Below are 21119 nucleotides of genomic sequence, written 5' to 3'. Positions count from 1 at the left end.
AGTGTCTCATGTTTAGGCAGGTGGATATTGTGTAATATTTATGCTACACAATCATTTTCCTCCTGTTTTACTCGTCTTTGACCTCCCCACGCTCTAATGTGTTTGATTGGTGCTTCAGATATTCCAGACAAAGGACATCCACCCGTGTGATTCCTGGTTTGACTCTGGTGCTGTTTGTTTGAGCCTATTTGTCTCGATCTTTTGTTGTTCCAGGCCTTTCACATAACAAAAAGGTTCTGGCGTGTCTTTATGGCGGCTGTGAAGAGACTATTGGAAAGTCTCTGCAGCAGGACGTTCAGCTCGTGACGCTGTTCTTATCCCGCTGCCTTCTTTTCTGTTTTAGTTTATTTTATAAATAAATAAAGTAAAACCTTTACTTTATTTACGTACAAGTAACGTAAATAAGAATAACTCTATTCTGACTGTCTCCCCACGTCTACCTTCCCTGTCTCATTACATGCTTTGTCTTATCTGGATGAGCTGCATGGTATGCATTTTTAACTTCTCTTGGCTATTTGGCTATTCAGCAGGAAACATCTCCCAGCCTGCAAGCTACAGACACGAAGAATCATGAACTTGTATTTCAATAAAAATTCTGCATGATATTGTATCTGAAGTAAACCCTCTCAATAAAATCTTAATTTCTTCCCATGCCTCCTGGGGAGAGACAGACAGACAGACGGATTATGGAATATTTGTGTGTTTTGATCCATGATTTAATCTGAGATTGAGGTCCTGCATTCTTCAGGCTTGGTGCAGATGGAATATCTGACTGCGCCTGCAGGCGGGATTTGACCAACAGATCTCTGTTGTGCACTCTGCACAGCATCGTCTGAGCTTCTATAATTATCGATTCAAAATTAAACATGGACATCTGAGACTCCAGGCGGACATAAATACACTCGAGCAATGAGGATGTCTGAAATGTTCCATACCAAAATCGAGTTCCCGGAAACATGTGACATTGAGTTCCCGGAAACATGTGACATAATATCCTGTCCTTCTGTCATTAGTCGTTCACAGTTATGACAGGTGTCATTTTTGTCCTGGCTCCTCTGTGGAAGTGTGAACGCTTTTCTGCTTAGAAATGAAATGTGCTACTGTTTGTGGAGATGATTATTGTTCACTTTACCACACCTAGTTCCTGTATCTATCATCAAATTATAATCTGATCTCCTACCTGCATGGTAATTCTTGGTCCTGTAAACCAGTCTGCCCCCCCCCCTATAGTTGGACCCTGACCTCCCTACATTGACCTGGTTGAGCCCAAAGAACGAAAACCCCACGCATGAAACATCCTCCTCTTAACTAACTTTGATTGTTGTGTGCCATTTACAAATCTTTAGTGGCCACTAATCGAAAACTAGAAAAGCACTCAGAGAGCGCAGACCTCTGCCAAGCAGCTCATTCCCCTCCTAATCGGATTTACAATTATTCTGGAACAGATCCAGAAGACATTTTTCATCGGACCCCTTTATGACTGTGATTTCTGGTGACTGAATTTTCCTTAATCCTGCTAACAGACAGACAAACGCCGTCAAAAACAAAACCTTCTTGATTCACAATCTTTCTGTGAATCTTGATCACAAGTGGGTTGAAACATATTGAAAGCTGCGGTTTCGCCGTCCGACCGCCAGAGGGCAAACCGCAGCAAAACCGACGCGCGCTTCGGATCAGGGGCCGGCCTTGATGGAGGAGGGCGGGCCGCTTACGCGCGCAATCCCCACGGTATCTTTAGAAACCGGGTGGAGGACACTCCGCTGTGACTCAGCCACAGACATGCCGAGGAGCCCACGTGGTTGAAACCGATTTGGGCTTTTTATCGTCGCACCGGCGCGGGGACAGAAGGACACCGGGCATCGGACACCGGGCACAGAGGCGACGGCGTGGGAAAGAAGAAAGAGGAAACCGAACCAACCATGTCGGGGGTGAAAAAGAGAAACTCAAATTCCCCGGCAGACGGAGAGGAAGGCGAACGCGCCACGGAGAAGATGTTGTCCTCCTCCTCCTCCGCCTCCGCCTCCCAGGCGGTGGTCCTGAAGAAGACCATCACTCTGGTGAACGGCGTGGCCCTCATCGTGGGCACCATCATAGGCTCGGGCATCTTCGTCACGCCGACCGGCGTGGTGAAGGAGGTGGGCTCCGTGGGTCTGTCGCTGGTTGTGTGGGCCGCGTGCGGGGCGTTTTCCACGGTGGGCGCGATCTGCTACGCGGAGCTGGGCACCACCATCTCCAAGTCCGGCGGGGACTACGCGTACATCCTGGAGGTGTACGGCCCCCTGCCGGCCTTCCTCAAGCTGTGGATCGAGCTGCTCATCATCAGGCCCTCCTCGCAGTACATCATCGCCTACGTCTTCGCCACCAACCTCCTCAAGCCGCTGTTTCCGGTGTGCGCGGTACCGGAGGACGCGTCGAAGCTCCTGGCGTGCCTCTGCGTCCGTAAGTTACCGAGCCGGCAGAGCCATTTTGCCCCGGGATGATGCAACGCGTGTGGGTGTGGGTGGGCGTGTGTGTGTGCGTGTGTGTCGAGGTTGTAACTGCGTGAAAAGTCACGTTTCTTGCGTGTTTCCCGTGTTTTGCCTCTCGCCTGCTCGGATGAAATGAAATTCACCGACTCTGTTCAATATGAAATGAAAACGAGCGAGAAGCGACATGAAGCCCACGCGTGGGGCTGAGGGACGCGCCTTCAAGCGGGCACTGAGCCACCCGTGGGTAGCCTCGAACGCAAGCACGGCGGGTTGTTACATCAGTCGTGGGCATCAGGAGCGGCAGCCGTGACGTCACGTGGAGTTATTTCATTTATTCCTACGTAAATCGTTTGTTTCAAGATATATACGTACAGTATATGTATATACAGTGTATATATATATATATATGTGTGTATATATTGTGACTTAACTCTGAACTTTATAAATACATTTGACACTGAACAACAAATAAAGTCTATTGCATGTGAAATGTAATTATTTTTAAATATTAGCTGTAGACCGTAATTACCGCGTGAATTATATGTTAAGATTCTGTCCGTGTCCGTTTGGTGACGCCGTTTCTCTCTGATCGTCTGTTGCCTTGTCTCCAGGCGTCTGGTCCGGCTGAGGTTTGCTGTGGACTCCTGAAGGTTTTAAAGTTCTTTGCGTTGGTTCTTGTTGTTTGGAGAACGTTAAAACTTGCTGGTCGTTTTAATTCCTCTCAAAGTTTACAAATGAGCATTTTTTGTGCGACATCTGTGGCTGTGGCGACCGTGCACCCCTAAATGCACCACTCCTGCTGATGAGAGGCGGCCTTCATAGACTCCGTGTCTTTGTCTCCATCCAGTCTTGCTGACCTTCGTGAACTGCTACAGCGTGAAGGCGGCCACCAGAGTGCAGGACATCTTCGCTGCAGCTAAGCTGCTGGCGCTCGGACTCATCATCATCATCGGCTTCGTCAAGATCGGCCAAGGTACTTGCGCGAACGTCCCAACGGTACATAAGCAACCCTAACAGGCTGCTAAAGTATAAATAAAATGAGGACAGCGTTTTTACTTTCAGACGCGCATCGTGTAAAGTCCTGCCCTGTTTCGTTCTCCTTCATTCATGCATTCAGTTATTTATAATCCCATGTTCCTCTTTGGAACTCTCTGCGGCCTCGTAAAAGCGCCAAACAGCCTGAGGATGTTCAAACGCCTGGATTCTCCTGCCAATGGGCGGAGCAGGAAGAGGAAGTTTGTGTGGGTTACATTTCCCGTCTGGTTTCCAGGTATCTGGTCATTGATTGCCGATAGAGGGAGGGAGGCCTCATTATATGATGAGTTGACTTTGGTATTATGGGATGCAATAAAACGCACCTACGTTGGTTTTGGCATCGGTTCGATTGTCTTTCATGTAAATTTGCATTTGTAATATCTGTATAGCAAAATATCACCGCTGTGCCTGAATATAATCTATTCTCGTTACGATCATTAGGAGCATAATAGTGCTAAGGTACTCACCACAGAGTCCCACAATGCATCTGGTTGAAAAAACCCCAGCTGATCTAGGATCAGGGTGAGTCACGGAGCAAGGATGGACAGTGAACGCATCACCAGACGTTAAACGACGGAGGCCTCCGGACTGGAAAGGCTTCGAGTGAACACGAGTCCACGCGGGCTGAGCGGTTCATTCAATTCACCTTTGACCTTTGACCTCACACCTGACATGAACGACCTTTTGAAAGCCATCTGATTGCAGCTCTCCGTCTGCCTGAATCTTCCATGCCAGATTAAACTTTCAAAATAGTAAAATAATCAGGATAAATTGTAAGTATAACCTTGGTTTTTATTTATTTATTTTTAATCGTTTGTTCTGATTTTCCTTTCACCGTCCTCCCTCAAACTTGCTACTCGTCGTCATTCCCAGAACTCCCAGTTCACTTCCAGCATGCCAGGTCATGGCGCCCTCACTGTGACGTTCTCGCAGATGCCGTTTCCGCCCCAGTTGTCACGCTTTCGCATTAAAGATGAATGGTGTGCATGCTGGAAACGGGCCACAGATCAGCTGACTGTGGGGAGATAAAAGTGAGTGGAATCATTCAGAAGGGAATCGAGAGGAGGGGGGGGGGCGTTCCGCTGGAGCCGTCGAGCTCTTCTAAACAACAGGCAGCGATTCCAGCGGATCCCAGTTGTTTTCAGCAGAGTCTGGATTTCAGGCCGCCTCGTCTCTCAAATCCTTTTAGTCCACATTAAATCCAGTGTAAACCCTGCTGGCATAATTCCTGTTCCAGGAGGATGGAGAGTAATTCTACTCATTTGTAATGCCAGTCCCCAATTCTCCTCTCACTGCAGATCACAATGTCCTATACAAACATCATATTTGTTTTGTTTCACATTCCACCGTTGTGCGTTCACAGATCGCACAGATTATTTTGCTCTTCGTTATGCAGCTTCTCTTCTGAGGTTTCGACAGTTATTTAACGGTTTGTCGGGTTTAATTGAAGAACCCTTATGACCCAAGCAGAGGTCTTAGGATGCGTTTGTTAGGAAGGTTAGAACGGCAGCGGTGCTGACATTTCCCACGATGCACCGTGGTTTCGAGATGACCCTCTCGGTACCAACTTGGCCTCGAGCTGCTGGTTTAGCAACCGTCGCTGCGTCTGAGAATGTTGGAGCAGCTCTATCAGGAATGTGATACGGAGCTTCTTAAATCAGCAGCCGAGGTCATGAGGGGGGGGGGACGTGATGGAAATGTCCCCATGCCGGCTAAATAAGTGTCGAGTAGTCCAGGGGTCTCCAAACCTTCTCCTCCCGCGGACCAGGGTAATGTCACTGTCACAACTAAACCTTTAAATCCACAGTTCTTGTCTTTTAATCCAGGGTTCTTGGTCTCTGTGTGCTGACGCTGTTTTTAAGGCTTCATTGACTCGTTTTCTAGCTCGTCTCCACATGTGATACAGAGCGGACTGGGTGCGTGAGTCGCCTGCTGATAAACCCGTGTTTTCAGTCGGACTCCTGGTTTGTCTGTTTTCTTTTCTTGGAGCTCGTCGGCTCCTCTTCTTCCTCCTCTTCAGTCGGATTTTTCTCCTTTTGTAAAGAAGTTCTAAAATACTTATTTTCTCTATTTTACGGGTTTATTTTTTAGTAACGTGTCACGGGGCCAAGACCAGCGTCTTGATGTGTGATGATTCGCAGGTGAATGTTGCGTCAGAGAAAATCCGGCCGTTTTTCAAAATAAAACACCTGTCAGACGCTAATAATCAACACACTGGAAATTATAGAAATTATTTATCTTCCTGTGCGGGCCAGTAACAAATGCCTCACGGCCCGGTACCGCCTCACGGCCTGGTGGTTGGGGAGCCCTGCAATAAACCGCCGTCCATTTATCTAGTGGCTCCCCTGGTCGGTCTGCTTTGCCGTCCGGCTTTGTGCCAAAGTGGAGGCGGGGGTCTGTAATTGACTGTCCCAGCCTGTCTTAATCCCATTACAATCTACAGTCCGTGACTGATCCGCATACGGAGACGGGCTTGATCCCACAGCAGAGCAATAATCCTAACCGAGCCTCTCCTTGTTTTCCAGGTGAAACAGAAGGTCTGCTTCCACAGAATTCATTCACGTCGTCCAAATATGACTTTGGCAACATTGGCCTGGCGCTCTACAGTGGCCTGTTTGCCTACGGTGGATGGTGAGTCCGCTTCCCTGAGGGATTCCATTTACCAGATTCCAGTTTAGGATCAGCACAAGTCGAGCCCTAAACCGAATCTGTGTGCTTTCACGCTTGAAGGATAGAAATGTCCCCAGACTGCCTGCTGCCTAAATAACATTCTGGAATCCTTTTCCCTTTGAAGATGCATTGTATTTGTAATTGTCTCCTCTGCTAACAGGAACTACTTGAATCTCGTCACCGAGGAGATGATTGAGCCTCACAAGTATGTATGAACAGGAGGTTTCTTAGCGGAGGCTTGACGATCTGTGGCTTTAAATCCGACTGTGCTTCTTCCTCAGAAACCTTCCTCGTGCCATCTTGATCTCTCTGCCTATAGTGACGGCGGTTTATGTTCTGACCAACCTGGCTTATTTCACCACTCTGACTCCTGATGAGATGATCGACTCGAAGGCCGTGGCCGTGGTGAGCGCTCGCACTTTCAGCCACTTCCGTACCTAATAGTGCCAGAAGTGTCTTGAATTTAGCTCCTTGGCTTTTTACCTCTGCCAAGGAGGGGAAGTTTTTAACCGCTGGATGAAGCTGAAGACATTTGATCACCAGTTAACCCCGCGAGCGTCTCATGAAACATCTCCTTTGTGTTTTTGGAACTTGGCTTCTTCTCTGATCACACTGTGCGCGTCCTTCAGGATTTCGGCAACAAACACCTGGGTCCGATGGCCTGGATCATCCCGGTGTTTGTAGGCCTCTCCTGCTTTGGATCAGTCAATGGCTCCCTGTTCACGTCATCCAGGTAGCACACACACACACGCACACACAGACACACACACATGAAATAAAGAACATACCCATTCACTGTCTGTGTCCACGGCTCTCCTTCCCTCTCAGGTTGTTCTTCGTGGGGGCCCGGGAGGGTCACCTGCCCAGTGTGCTGTCAATGATCAACCCCACCCTGCTGACCCCAGTGCCCTCGCTCATATTCACCGTATGTGTCTGACATTAGAGGAGTACAATGGAACCTGGGTTCACCAAATTAATCCGTGCGAAACGTTCGTAAACGTAAACGTAAAAAGAAGAAATGGTGGTGCCGTGTCGCCTCACAGCAAGAAGGTTCTGGGTTCGATCCCCATCTGCGGAGTTTGTGCTCTCTGTGACGCCACGTTCAGGGTGTACCCCGCCTCTCACCCGTAATCTGCTGGGATGAGGTTTATTTTGAAGAAGAGCGCACGCCGATGATTTGATTGTAAACCGAAGTTCCACTGTAAATCAAATGTTTCTGGGTTTTTAGATCAGTTTCCGGTCATTCTACGCACGGACGTACCGATAACAGGAACAAACGCTCCTCCGCCTTCTCTCCCACTCCCTCCAGTGCTTGATGACGCTGCTCTACGCTTTCTCCAATGACATCTTCTCCGTCATAAACTTCTTCAGCTTCTTCAACTGGCTCTGCATTGCCATGGCGATAGTTGGGATGATGTGGCTCCGTTACAAGAAGCCGGAGCTTGAGCGACCAATCAAGGTGGGCCAACTGTGATGCAGTGAAAACAATCGCTGTCCCTGCACATGGATGAGATGGGATGGAAATTGGGTTGCAGATTACAGATGATTCCTCTGCAGTCGGATTTGGCAGCAGCAAATGATTCTGCCCAACGTAGATCGGTTCAGCAGCGTTCAGATGACGAGCACATGTTCCCATTAGGGACCCGCTGGATGCCCTGAGGCCTGCTGGGGAGAACACGCAGACCATTGTGCTGTGGTTCCACGCTAGCTTCCAGATGCGATGCTGCCTGTTTGTATTTGGCATTAGATCATAATGGAAACCCTTACTTGGATAAACCAGGGTTTTGGTCGGGTGTCTGATGGGGCAGTCGGACCTTTCCCAGAACACCGATGGCATATTTTCAACCTAAAATACACTTCTGGAAAAACTTTGGTTTTCTCAAATTACGTTTGTATTTTTTTTGTATTTAAGTCTAAACGGAACCATTGTAGTATTTCCTGTATTTATTGATTCACAGAGATTGATATAAGACATTCAAGGCGAGGAAGCTAAATGAAAAACGTAATTGGTCTGGGCGGCGCCGTGCACTGCTGAGCTGACAGGAACTCGATGTGCGTCTCGTTTGAGATCACATTCCATTTGATTTCTCTTGGCACGATCCTGAAATTGTGAACATTGACGTTTTGCACACTTATCTACGTTTTCGTATGCATTCCACGGCACTAGATGAAATCGTCCCATTTTCAAAAGCATTTCCTGGGTCCCCAAAGTGCCGTTGCCATGTCAACCGTGGCCACGCTGCAGCAGAGGTTGATTGTTTCGTGGCAGAATCGGTGTTGTGCAAACAGTCCTCAGTGCTGGGACAGGGATGGGACTGTCTCCGCTGACCCCCCCGTCCTCTCATTTACTCTCCCACTCAGCTTTTGTCTCCTTTCTTTGTCCGTCACATTCCTGCTGCTTGATAGACTTGGAGCAGAGCTGCCGGGGATTCACACAAATAGATGCGCTAATTAAGCTTTGTTGAAGGGTAGGCTCTTGGCTTCGTGGCGTCTTCCGTCCACGTTTGGTTCTCCTGACTGCAAACAGATTTTTCAATCCACAAATGGGTTTTAATGTACACATTTCAAAAAAGATTCCTGACTGGATCAGATCCAGAAGACATTTTTTGCGATAGTTCATACCCCTTTATGACATTTTTGGTTTCCTCTCTGCAGGTGAATATTCTGCTGCCAGTGACTTTCGTGCTGGCGTGCGTCTTCCTCATCATCGTTTCCTTCTGGAAGACTCCAGAGGAGTGCGCCATTGGCTTCGGCATCATCGCCACCGGCGTCCCCGTCTACATGTTTGGCGTTCGGTGGAAGAGCAAACCCGAGTGGCTTCAGAAGGGACTCGGTGAGTAAAGCTGCTCGTCTCGTCGCGTGTTTGGAGTCCGTCAAACAGGTCTTACCTGAGGCTGAGGTCGATCGTCACTAAAGTGTGTGTTCGCTGCAGTTTCCTCCACAGTCTTCTGTCAGAAGATGATGGATGTCGTGCCTCAGGAGTCCTAGAAGCCAATCGGATCGCACCAACCGGGACTCCGTCGTTCCCTCTGATTGCCCTTCCCAACGCAGACACGCCTCCCGTCTGCTGGCTGCTGATACGGACAGAAACGTGATGGCGTTCGAGGCTACTGTGTGCTACTGTTGTTTCTGACATCGTCGGGTCGTTATTCGAGAACAGACGTGTTTTTTTTAGTCGCTAACTTTTCTAGGTTGTTCTGCACTGTTGCCGGTTTTACAATGAATTTCAAAGGATTGTTTTTGTATTGCTATTTTTGTTAATAACTTCCTCCTCTTGTGTTTAGTCAGTTGTGCCTTATGCAAAATATTACGCCGTCGGTCCAGGAAGTAGTTCTGGCTGCATTCTGCCTCGACACTGACCTGAAATCAGTTGTAAATGGAGCATTCACACAAAGCCTAAAACCTTTCCTGTCTATGCACGGCCTCTTCTAATGTCCTGGAGCGGCCTTCTGTTCTGCAGAGTTCTGCCAGGTGTTCATGAAGGAGCCGTTTGTGCTCAGTCTTGTGTTGCTCTGTGTGTTTAGCTCATGTTTTCTCATCTGTCTGTCCAACTATCAAAGAAAAGGAATGAACCCGCTGGGTTTGCAGCTGACGTGCGGCTTGTGAGCGGTCCAACGGCCTGCGGGTTGTGTTCGGATCGGCGGCTGCATGCACCAGAAGAGGAAACGCTCCAAAGCGATGTGCTGCCAAGTTGCTGTTTGTTGGGGTCAGAGACCTAATCTTCAGCCGGGATCAATTTTCTATTGAGCCCGGCTCACAAAGCATTAATGAAACTCCGTGACGCACCGGCTTCATCCCTCGGTCGACTGGGAGAAACCACGTTTGTGTTCCTTCTTCGTGGCGGCATGAACGGCTTTTATTGTTCATCCTCAGGTTTAGATTTTACTTGTTCACACACAGCGGCTGTTGACTCTCGACGAAGGTACGAGTGCACATCTTTACATTGCAGCATTGTTCCCGTAGAAACGCCTGACTTGCGGTGTTGTTGCCATGGAGACAGTGCCTGTGAATCCAGAGGGGGTAAATGTGTTTTCCCCCCTCTGTCCAGTCGTTGCTCGATGCAGAACTAACGTGAATAGGTCCATAGAAGGTTTTATTTATTTACTTTTTTTTTTCTTTTTTACATGGTTTGTTGTTAGTACTTCTAGTTTGTTTTTAGTACTTCTAGGGTATTTTGTCAAAAGTGCTTACAAAAATAAATCTTAACTTGCTTTTCGACTGTGCTGTTTGCTTCTCTTCTGTTTTTTGATTCTCAACATTTTCAAATTAGGCTAAATATAAACTGAACACGATATTCGATGCTACGTGTTGATGGTTTCCCGTTCACCCAGATTACAAGGGATACTGCGGAGCTAGTTCAGGTCTTCAATCCCAATTCCCCCACTTGTCCCTACCCCTCCATTTTCTAAACAGAACAATTGTAGTATTTCCTGTATTGATTTACAGGTTGATATCAGCCATTCAAGGCGAGAAAGCAAAATGAAAAACATCATTACTTCAAATTTAAGCCTCATGAGGTAATCTACAATTTATTTTCATGAACACTCAAATTTTGAAATGTGATCCAATATTTTTCTTAATTTATTGCATCGCTGTGAAACGGCGTTAATGTGGAATACACGTTTCTACAGTATCTCAAAATACGCTATACAAAGCTGCAAGAATCCGCTTTTCCTTGATTAGAGGTCTACAGGTTTGCAGAGTGTCCTGTTCCTTCAGGGGTGGAGGAGTAGCGGTCATCTCGCCCTCCAGACAGGGAGGGGTAGGAAAAATAATCCCAGAATGCTTTGTGAACGGAGGCGGTTTAAAAGAAAAATGGCTACCATTCATGTAAATGTACGTAATATATCTTTGCAAAAAAATTAAACAATTCCTAATTCCCTCTGGAATCCTTTTTAACCAAATCACATTTTCAGAAAACTGCACACTCCTTTGAAAAACTAATGCAAGAATACATTTCTAATCCACGGATTCCTTGCTAGTTCTTCCCTTCCTGTACTATCAGTACTTTTTAGCCTTTGTTACTGTCACAAAGATTTCCCTCCTCTCCCACCATCTTCAAAAAGCTTTCTTTCTGTCCTGAACTTATTCTTCTCTTCTTTACAGCGTTCTATCTTTCAACAGGCCCAAGTGTCTGACATTTGCATCCTTGTGAAATCGTAAATCTTTGAATCGGTGTCTGCAGTAATAGAAGTCCACCCCTGACCTGGTTAATACTTATCGTCTTTGCAGCGTCTAAATCACAGACGAGAGGCTTTTCAAATGAAAAGTGTTTAATGAACATTTTTCTAAAGTTCCTGTCCTCCTTTTTTTGAATCAGATATACAGGCAGTCCAACATTCCTGGATCACACTCCCATTTTCCCACTTGCGGGTCACAGCGGATTGGATGTGGAATACAAAGCCTTGGAAACACTCTTGGGACTTGCATGGTCTCCCTGTGACCCTGGGGGCAGAACAAACAAGTTAGTGCCTTGTTCCTGCTGGGCAGGCATCATTAGAGACGCTACAGACAGAACGTCTTTATCTAGAACAATAACACTTCTCAGCATGTCGGCTCAAATTTAACTCACACAATTGACAAAGGAAAACTAAAGTTGGCTTAGAAACTGAAATGATGCTGGGAGGTCAGTCGTTACGTAAGTAGACAACAATGGGCCGATACCAATGAGAGCTGAGCAGCTGCTGCGTTTTTCATTCATTCCTGCAGATATTTGAATCTATTTTGGCAAAAAAGGCGTCACACATTGAACGCCATAAAGACGGAACACATTGAGCACCAATGGGTTTCCCCTCTTCTGTCTGCCTTTAATTAGTTTGGTTAACAGGTGACCCTTTCGGTAAGGTGAGAACGAGCTTGGTCGCTGAGGTAAATGTGACTCACAGCCGATGAATGTTCTCAGAATGAAACAAGCCAATGCCCTCAAGAGTTCGGAGAATGTGTTGAGACCTGCAGTGGAAGAAGAACCCTGATCCAGGTTCAGTGGTAAAGGTCAAGGTCACAGGAGAGCTTGACCCAGGACTCACAAGCAACGTGTGCAAAATCCGTGATCCAGCTTCAAGCACTTCAGGTCTCAAAGTTTCACAACAAATCCAAGACAGCCATTGAAATGTCATTCAGTAGCTGCTCTTAGACTTTCAGTTACATCACATGGTCATCATCATCAGTACACAGATAGTAGTGACTTCATTGTTAACCACAGATGCCCATTTATTTACCTTTAAAGTCATTGAAACAAAACCTGTAGAGACCTCAGTGGAAAAAGATCATTGGTGTCTTTGTGTTTGTGCTGTTTTACTTTCTGTGCCTCCTGAATCACTGGAATGAGGTCTGTAAATCTGCCTGGCAGTGATCAAGAGGCATGCCTCAACTTTACAGCCCCCCAGAGGAGCGGCTGAGCCACACCAACGGGTCGAGAGGCGTCAACATGTGCTGCTAAGTTCTGGCATCCCGATTCTCCACAGCCACCAACGCCAGCTCTCATTTTAGGGCGTGGTCGTTGCTGACTGGGAGGTGAAAGCAGGTGTAACCATTAAACTTAACTGGACAAACAAATGGCAACCTGACAACTGCAGTTGTAGCTGCAGGTTTCAGAAACCTGTCGCTGTTTGTTCCTTTGGTGCACACAAAAAAATGTGAAGGTTTTATCGGCTGCTTCTGGCCAAACATTAGCTCATGCTGTGACGAAGAGGAACGTGCAGAGCGACGTCTACGAATCAGCCCCGTTTCCTCGCCTCCATGCTCAGAGTGAGCTCCACAAACATTGTCGAGACACTAGTCTGACAATGGCAAACATTTGTTTAGAGCGAACCTGAAACTCCGCATCCTGCTACGATGGGAGACGGGCTCCGAATAAGTTCAACAAATACATCCGGAAAGATTGTAGACACAGATAACGAGGTCTGAATTGTGACTTGTTGGTTGATTGTATCTTCTGTTCAGTAAAATCAGAGATGAGTCCAGTATAGTGGAATGTCTTTCTTTTCTGTATTTTATTTTTCTGTCTGCTGTGTGAGAGGAAACCAGACAGAACCTCTGGCAGGCCTGGGTTCTGGTTGGACACACTGAAAACGTGAATGGATGCTGCCACAAACAAACCTAGAAAAGTACCCAGAGCGCACAGACCTCCACCAAGCAGCTCACCCCCCTCCTAACTGGATCTACACCGTCCACATGGTAATCTGGATCATCATCAAAAGGTTCCAGGTTGTTCTTGATATCTTTATACACCAACCATAAAAAGTCAAAGTGAATCAGTCGGACAAACCAATGATGATGTCAGAAGCATCACACTGACATCAGAGTCCTCCTGGGCTTGCTTCTATGGTTGCTGAGGTTTAGAGGAGAAAGGAGTCAAACACCAAACCTTCTGGTTCTGGGTTTGCTTAACTTAACTGTATATACTAAACAGTTTTTTTTTATGTTTGCATCTTTACTTTGGCACGTACCTCGTCTTCTTCCTTTCATGTTCATGTCATGTTAACCCTTTCCTTTCCCAAAGCGGGTCTTCACAGACCGGTATTCATTGCTTTTATTTGCTTTTTGGTGACATGATGGGGAAAATGATCGAGCGCTGGCTGTTTTATTGCTTGCATCTTTAAATTGCTTAAATAAATGAGTAATTCTCAATAATTCAACTCGTCCTTGACGACATATGGTGAGGGCTTTACCCTCGGTTTACACGCACTATATATGTGTGTGCTGATGTGAGTATTGATTGCTTTGTTTCTAAAAGAAATGGACAAATGATATTGGCTTTCCACTTTGATTCTGTGTTTGTGTGTCTTCCTCCTTCCTTCACGTTTCTCATTATGTTCAGACGTCTTCATCTGTGCCTTTTATTGTCTCCCTCAAGTTTTGATCATGATCAGATGCTCAGGATAATTTGCAGACAGCACAAGGCAGAAGGTATTGATGCAGCGTTGCTGAGTCACAGATGGATCATTACGTGTGTGTGTGTGTGTGTGTGTGTGGAGTTATGAAATGAAATGAAAATGAAATGCTTTTATTAGTCATCATCTGCTGACACACACAATGAAATTGAATTTTCACCCTAGAACAACAGGCCCCTTGAAACAACCACACACCAACACCTGCATCAAGGGGCCCTAGCACACGGAGAGGGAGTAGGGTGAAGGCGCCGCCATGGTCGGCGCACCTGGAGCCGTTTGCGGGGACGGTGCCTTGCTCAAGGCACCGTCCCCGCAAACGGCGGTGCTCCGGAGGCAGACTGGCCCCTCTCCAGTCACCAGCCCACACTCTATATTCCACCAGAGCTGGGACTCGAACCAGGGAAGCAGCAGACTTCTCCGCTTTCCGGCCCAGGGCCCGACCCACTGAGCCACTGCCACCGAGTTACCCATGCAGAGGAGCACCGGTGCAGCCCTGCCATCTGTTCAGTTTTCAGTCAACATCATTTATCTTTGATTAAAAGAGAACCTGCGTTGTCCAGAACGGTTCAGATATGTTGCACTAGTCTAGGCATGGGCAAACTGCGGCCCACGGGTCATATTCGGTCCTTTGGGCTTTTTAATCCGGCCCACCAAACTTTTCCAAACTATATTATTAAATTAAATTGTATTATAATTAAACATCATTCATTTGACCCTTTCCCTGTAATGCTATGTAAAAGGTCAAATCCTTTCATGTAATGGTTTTACATGTCATTTATATATTAGTTCATGGCCCGGCCGGCACCTCTGTCAAATTTTAGAACCCATTGTGGCCCGCGAGTCAAAAAGCTTGCCCACCCCTGCACTAGTCAGTCACATCAACTTTGAGGTTTCTTTTGTTATGTCATTGGTTTATAGAATTTGCAAACAGAGGATGTGTGATCAGCCCGAGGAGGCAAAGATGAAGAGTTAGTCCCTGTTTTCACAAACAGACGGTTTCCTCTGTGTTCCACCAAAGACAACCGGGCACGACCACATAAAATCAAGAAAAGGCCTCTGAATGGAAGTGAGAAGAACAAACTATACAGGGAAGCAGCAGTCAGGAGCGCTGGATCAAGCAGGCATGTGCTCCAGAGGAGCACGGGTGAATTAATCTGTGAGCTCAGTCTCAGATTTATGACCGTTCGACGCTGGGAAGGAAAATGAACATCACCATACAAAGATACAGACGGCAGAACAGAGTGCAGACCCTGAGCAGAACAGGCGTGAAATACGAATGATTAACTAGTCGATGAGCTGGCGACTCATCTGTGGTGTACCCTGGCTCCAGCAGACCGGTGACACAATGGCATCAATATTAGTGTGATAGATATCAAGAAACAAACTTATTTATCTATTTATTTCATAGAAATTATATTTACTATTTACAATTTACTTCTATTTACTTATTGCAGTTTGTTCGGTACACAAGCTGTATCTAAATATGTACTTATAGAGTGTATTTTTAATCTCTCGGAGAAGGACAGGCTGTAACAGCCTGGGTCCGCTAGAGGGCGCCATCGTTGCTCGACGCTGCATTTATATCCGGTTTGTTGCCGGAAGTAAACCACGCTTCTCTGAGGGAAGAGTCTGCATGTGGGTTTGTTTGGGTTTCCGTGTGTCTCCGACTTCATTTTAAATTAACAAAGAACCCGTCTGGGATTTGGACGCTGTCTGTCAGTTCATCTCGGCAGACATGGGCAAGAAAGGCACGAAAGGAAACAAGATGAAAGGCGCCGAGAAGACTGCAGCCAAAATGGGAAAGAAGGTTTCAAAGAGGTCCAAACGAGAAGAGGTAACTGGAAAGTAAATACAGTCATAGCTTTGGAACTTTGGGTAAATAATCACTTGGGGAATAATAAATGTTTTGTCCTCTGTCATCATAAACATAACTACACGTTAATATAGATACAACTTTCAGAAAGGAGGTTATAACCTTTTTGTTTTCCCCTCTTTCCTTTCCTGTCTGTCTTCAGGAGGATCTGGAGGCTCTTATTGCCGAGTTTCAGAATCTGGATGCAAAGAAGACCCAAGTTGTAGAGACAGCATGTCCGCCTCCATCACCGAGGTAACACTTCTAAAATGTTTGTGCTTTAAGTTTGGACAATTTGGAAATATCTTCAAGGATTAATCTTTAGTTTTTAGTGTTTAATGCTGTTGGCATCAAATATATGAAATGACAAGTATTGAATTATGTATATTATGAATATGAAATAATATGGCCAGCAAGATGTATACAAAAAAAACATATGTTAAGACATTAAGCTAACATTGAATTCCAAGTGAAGGCTGCTTTACAGATCGATTTGACCAGCTTTACGGGAGACGCGAGGGAGAATCGTGTCCAGCGGGACGCTTTATCCGTCCTCGTCTCTGACTCAGTCCTTTGTGTTTCTCAGATTGAACGCTTCTCTTTCTGCCCATCCTGAGAAAGAAGAACTCATCCTGTTTGGAGGAGAGTTCTTTAATGGAAAGAAGGTAGTAAAAATGTCTTCTCACATTTACTCCTTTTAGATGTAAATTCTGTCCTGATGATTGACGACTGAGGACAGTCTTCACGGGGATTGTGTACTGCTATTATTAGGATTTGTAAATTGGAGGCCATCTTTATAATTCAGACTTAAAAAGAGTACCTTTTATTGTTGACATGCATGAACACCCATATTTAAGTAACAAGCGAATCTTCTTTGCAGACGTACCTGTACAACGATCTGTTTTTCTACAACATCAAGAAGAACTGCTGGGTTAAATCAGAGATGCCCAACCCGCCTCCCCCACGCTGCTCCCACCAGGCATGTCCACGCCCACGCTCTTACCCGCCATCTTCTTGAAGACGAGACGATTGTAATCATCTCGGCTTTAGCCACCTATCTCAATCCGGGTCACAATTGTGTGAACTCCAGAATCGGATCCCGAGTTAATAAATCAGTAGGATTACATCTCCCTTAGATTTGCTACAGCGGGTCAGTGCTGTGATTCTTTAAACGATGGCAGACGATTGACCAGAGGAAGCTTAGACACACTTCAGCCTGTTAAATCCGGGGGCGTGAAACATTTTCATCTCGCTGTCCCTGCAGCCCTCCTCCTCCCTCACTCTCTTCCTCTCTCGTTCTCAGGCTGTGGTGGTTCCCCAGGGAGGAGGGCAGCTCTGGGTGTTTGGGGGAGAGTTTGCCTCTCCAAACGGGGAGCAGTTCTACCACTACAGAGACCTGTGGGTGCTGCACCTGGCAACACACACCTGGGAGAACATCAAGTACGTGCAAAGAATACACCGAAGTAATGATTGAGCGTGTGAAGAAATCTGAGGTGGCAAGAAAAACGATTCTACACTGAACATATGCAGCATGTGTTGAGTTTATAAGCTTCCTTATGATTAGAGCACAAGCTCCTTACCGCTATGTAGTACTTCTATGTGTTTTGTGCTGAGCTGTGTTTTCTGGTTTCCGTTTCTCCGCAGGGCCCCTGGTGGGCCATCGGGTCGCAGCGGCCACCGGATGATCCTGAGCAAGAGACAGCTGCTGGTGTTTGGAGGTTTCCACGAGAGCACCAGGTAGACGGAGTCGCCGAGTCATAAACGAGGACCGCTTGTCTTATTTTGTCTTCGTCGCTGCAGGAGAAGCGTTTTTTATATACCTAAACTCTAAGTACACCCGGCAGCAAACGGAGACAGTTAGCAACTAGCTAGCGGAGCGTTCAGCAGCTAAAGGAGTCAGTGGAGAGCAAAGACAGAGCCAATATGAGAGTGAACAACAAGAGAATGCTAACAAGTTAGCCACAACATCAGACTCGGCTTCATTTCGTCCATTTAATCTTCATCCTTCCCCCCCTCAGAGATTTTATCTACTACAATGATGTCCACTCATTCTCCCTGGACAACTTCACCTGGTCACGCCCCGCTCCATCAGGCTCCGCCCCCTCCCCACGCTCCGCCTGTCAGATGACCTCAACGCCCGATGGCATGGGTGTCATCATTTACGGAGGATACTCCAAACTGGTGTGTGTGTGTGCCTTTATGAGAACCAGTCAAGCGTTACGAACTATGTCGACGACTAATGCACATCAGAAAAACATTCCAGGAGACTAAAAGAATCTAAAATACGCGCAACATATTCGGGTTTGTGTACTTGATAATTCCACGTGTTCCTTTGTAGTTTGTCTTCAGTGACCTTTGTGTTTGTGCAGAGAGTCAAGAAGGATGTTGAGAGGGGAACGATCCACTCTGACATGTTTGTTCTGAAGCGAGAGGGTAAAGATGGCCACGGTAAAGATAATTATTCTATCTGATTTAAGATGACAGTATTGATATTTATTTGTTTCTCTTTGCGTGACTTCTCTTAATGAACTTTATGGTTTTGTCTCTGTCCTCCAGAGAAGTGGTCCTGGTCCAGGGTGAACCCCTCCGGTAACAAGCCCCCTCCTCGCTCTGGCTTCTCCCTGGCGGTGGGCCCGGCGGGGCGGGCGGTGCTGTTTGGTGGCGTTTGCGATGAGGAAGAGGAGGAGTCTGTGGAGGGGGACTTCTTCAATGACCTCTATCTATATGATACAGCCAAGAACCGCTGGTTCCCCGGCCTGCTGAGGGTGAGACATGAAACACTGCTTCATTTGGATTGCATGATGCGTTTGAGAACAAACAGACACGGCAGCGCCGCATCACGCTTCAGAAGTCATGCAAGGTCGCAGAACTATTTCAAATTTTCCTCAACAGGCATCGATCAGCTGGAGCTGCGTGGAGCGTATCTTTAACCTCAGCGTGCCCAAATCGTTAAACCACGGATGCGTGGTTGCAGGCTTTGACCGCTGTTTGTACCGTCTCTGCAGCGAAACAAATCAGAGAAGAAGAAGAGACGGAGGGGGAAGAAGGATGGAGCACAGGAGGAGGAGGAGGAGGAGGCAGCGACTCAAGCACCCACTGAGGTCATCAAGGAGATCACCACCGAGGACGGCACAGTCATGACCATCAAGGAAGTGATCCCTGGAGCTCATGAGGAGGAGGAGGAGGAGGAAGATGAAGAGGGAGATGATGGTAAGCTTCCATGAATGCTGAAGTCATTTTAGAACGTGAGTAAATAGAACAACTATTTACTGACTTGTCTCCAGCCTCAGCCTCCCTAGTGGAACCCTGTCCGAGGTCAAGCGCCATGGCAACGGTGCGTCAAGGAAAACTCTTCCTATACGGGGGGATGTTTGAAGTTGGAGACAGACAGTTCTCCCTAAACGACTTCTACTGCCTGGACCTCCACAAGATGGACCAGTGGGAGGTTCTGGTGGAGATGGATCCCAGTGAGTGATGGTCTGAATGGTGTTCAGAGGCTGTGGGAGAGATTCCACTTGTATTTAACACCGATGCTCTCCGCAGAGGCTCAGGAGTGGCTGGAAGAGTCTGATTCAGAGGATGATGATGATGAGGAGGTTAAAGGAGCAGAAGGAAAGGAAGAGGATGAGGAGTCCGAGGAGGAAAGTGAAGATGAGAAAGGCAAGGGCTCGTCCTGCACAGTCACCCATTTCTCTCTCTCCCATGTGACCCACTAAACGTGAACGACAGGTGAACCTTTCCTCCTGACTGTCTCCAGATGAGGAAGGCCACCCTGCCGTGCGGGAGGGAGAGACGCTGACGGATTACCAGAGCCGTACGGAGCGGTACTGGATGGGACTGGCACTTTCCAACATGGGCCCCGACGCCAAGGACAAAAAGGTCACCAAGGTCGCCATCACCATGGCCAAAGTCTTCTATGAAGAGCAGTAGTAGGACACGCCAAGCGGTCTGAACGTGTGTGTGTGTGAGAGAGATAAGCATGTTTGTTGGAGTTAGCATTTTATAATTTTTTTTTTACTAATTGGGTAATGCCGGTTGAATTTCCATCCAAACCTGTATCCATCAGGCTTCCTGCCCAGAAAGAGCAACTGATTGTGTTTCTGGCTGCTTAGTCTGACTCATTTGTCGTGGGCTGTTGGCACCAGCCTGCCACCGGGCGCCTGCTTCAGGTGCTGTTCGACCATCTGCCTGTTTGCGTATGTGAAAGACCCTTTGCTGTTTGTTTGTTTGTTTGTTTATGTTAACATTCACGCTGAAAATGGTTGCATGACTGTCTTGTCACAAAAGGTACCTGGTGAATATTTTTCTGCAGGATTGAGCATTTCTAATGTTCGGGCTGACACTATTTAATTTTTATTTGCTGCAGGATTTACCGGTAGTTATGCCTGAGACGATTGTCATTGGTTCAGAATTTTTTATATGTAATGGACCCACCCAGAGTTTTCGGGGCAAAATTGACTTCCTTGTAAGAATAACCATAAGAAAACGGGTGTGCTTTCATTTCACTTCTCATATGCAGTATGCATATCTATGATATGAAATATTTTTTTGTTCATTAGCCATGTAGCTCCATTTACTTCCATTCATTTGGACCCTCTGAGTGAGCTGCAGCTGATTTTGGCTCACTGATAAAACAGGCTGTTTCTGATTTGCCTCCATCTGGTGGACACCTTTATCAGTGCAGTCTCCCCAGTGCTTCAGCAAATCAAATATTGTACAGGAACACAAGACAATAAAGCCCCACCTTGTATATTATCCTCATGTTTTATTGGAGATCTGCAGACAAACAAAAATCCAGGAGGGATTGCTGAAATAAAAACGATCTGATACCTTATCTTTGTTTCTGTCTGATTACATTTTCCTGCTGCACAATGTAATCTTTGTCATCATTTTATCTAAGCTACCTGATTGTCAACCACCTTTTTATTCTCCCCGTGGAGCGATCGCTTTGTAGATGTGATGGTTTGGCATGCAATCTGCGGATAGCTAGCAGCAACATGCGCTTTGTCTGGGTGTAAGATGTTTAGGTAAGCTGGACAAAGGGATGACGGCGTTTGATGGAAAACAGTGTTGGAAAGGAGGAGGAGGTAGAGAGGATGGGGTGATAAGGAAAGAGAAGAGTGCACAATGTGTGAGGGGAAACATCAGTCACTGCAAACAGCAGCCTATCCGAAGCTGACCTATTTTATCCTCCATCAGCAT

The 21119-nt window shown here is 46.7% G+C and overlaps 2 protein-coding genes across 2 annotated transcripts; both read left to right on the top strand.

Moving 5' to 3' along the window:
• Positions 1–1749: 1749 nt before the first annotated feature.
• On the top strand, positions 1750–10391 carry slc7a5 (solute carrier family 7 member 5). The gene is made up of 10 exons (XM_068739576.1): positions 1750–2439; positions 3316–3441; positions 6029–6134; positions 6334–6378; positions 6455–6578; positions 6803–6906; positions 7002–7098; positions 7483–7632; positions 8829–9006; positions 9106–10391. The coding sequence occupies exons 1-10, from the start codon at positions 1920–1922 to the stop codon at positions 9159–9161; spliced, it is 1506 nt and encodes a 501-aa protein (XP_068595677.1). The 5' UTR covers positions 1750–1919; the 3' UTR covers positions 9162–10391.
• A 5409-nt stretch (positions 10392–15800) lies between these two features.
• klhdc4 (kelch domain containing 4) lies at positions 15801–20743 on the top strand. Its single transcript, XM_068739493.1, has 13 exons — positions 15801–15899; positions 16081–16172; positions 16504–16582; positions 16798–16896; positions 17221–17357; positions 17562–17654; positions 17936–18098; positions 18287–18365; positions 18474–18682; positions 18923–19127; positions 19202–19384; positions 19461–19577; positions 19675–20743. The coding sequence occupies exons 1-13, from the start codon at positions 15801–15803 to the stop codon at positions 19845–19847; spliced, it is 1728 nt and encodes a 575-aa protein (XP_068595594.1). The 3' UTR covers positions 19848–20743.
• Positions 20744–21119: the final 376 nt, after the last annotated feature.

This window comes from Brachionichthys hirsutus, chromosome 5 (assembly GCF_040956055.1).
Source record: "Brachionichthys hirsutus isolate HB-005 chromosome 5, CSIRO-AGI_Bhir_v1, whole genome shotgun sequence".
NCBI lineage: Eukaryota > Metazoa > Chordata > Actinopteri > Lophiiformes > Brachionichthyidae > Brachionichthys > Brachionichthys hirsutus.
This window is presented reverse-complemented; position numbering and strand designations above follow the sequence as displayed.

Excerpts from the sequence above, each read along its gene's own strand:
- slc7a5 (XM_068739576.1), top strand. The coding sequence starts at position 1,920 with ATGTCGGGGGTGAAAAAGAGAAACTCAAATTCCCCGGCAGACGGAGAG. Across the intron at positions 2,440-3,315 it reads CCTGGCGTGCCTCTGCGTCC|TCTTGCTGACCTTCGTGAAC; the intron begins GTAAGTTACCGA and ends GTCTCCATCCAG. Across the intron at positions 3,442-6,028 it reads CTTCGTCAAGATCGGCCAAG|GTGAAACAGAAGGTCTGCTT; the intron begins GTACTTGCGCGA and ends CTTGTTTTCCAG.
- klhdc4 (XM_068739493.1), top strand. The coding sequence starts at position 15,801 with ATGGGCAAGAAAGGCACGAAAGGAAACAAGATGAAAGGCGCCGAGAAG. Across the intron at positions 18,366-18,473 it reads AGAGGGTAAAGATGGCCACG|AGAAGTGGTCCTGGTCCAGG; the intron begins GTAAAGATAATT and ends TCTGTCCTCCAG. Across the intron at positions 19,385-19,460 it reads TCTGGTGGAGATGGATCCCA|AGGCTCAGGAGTGGCTGGAA; the intron begins GTGAGTGATGGT and ends TGCTCTCCGCAG.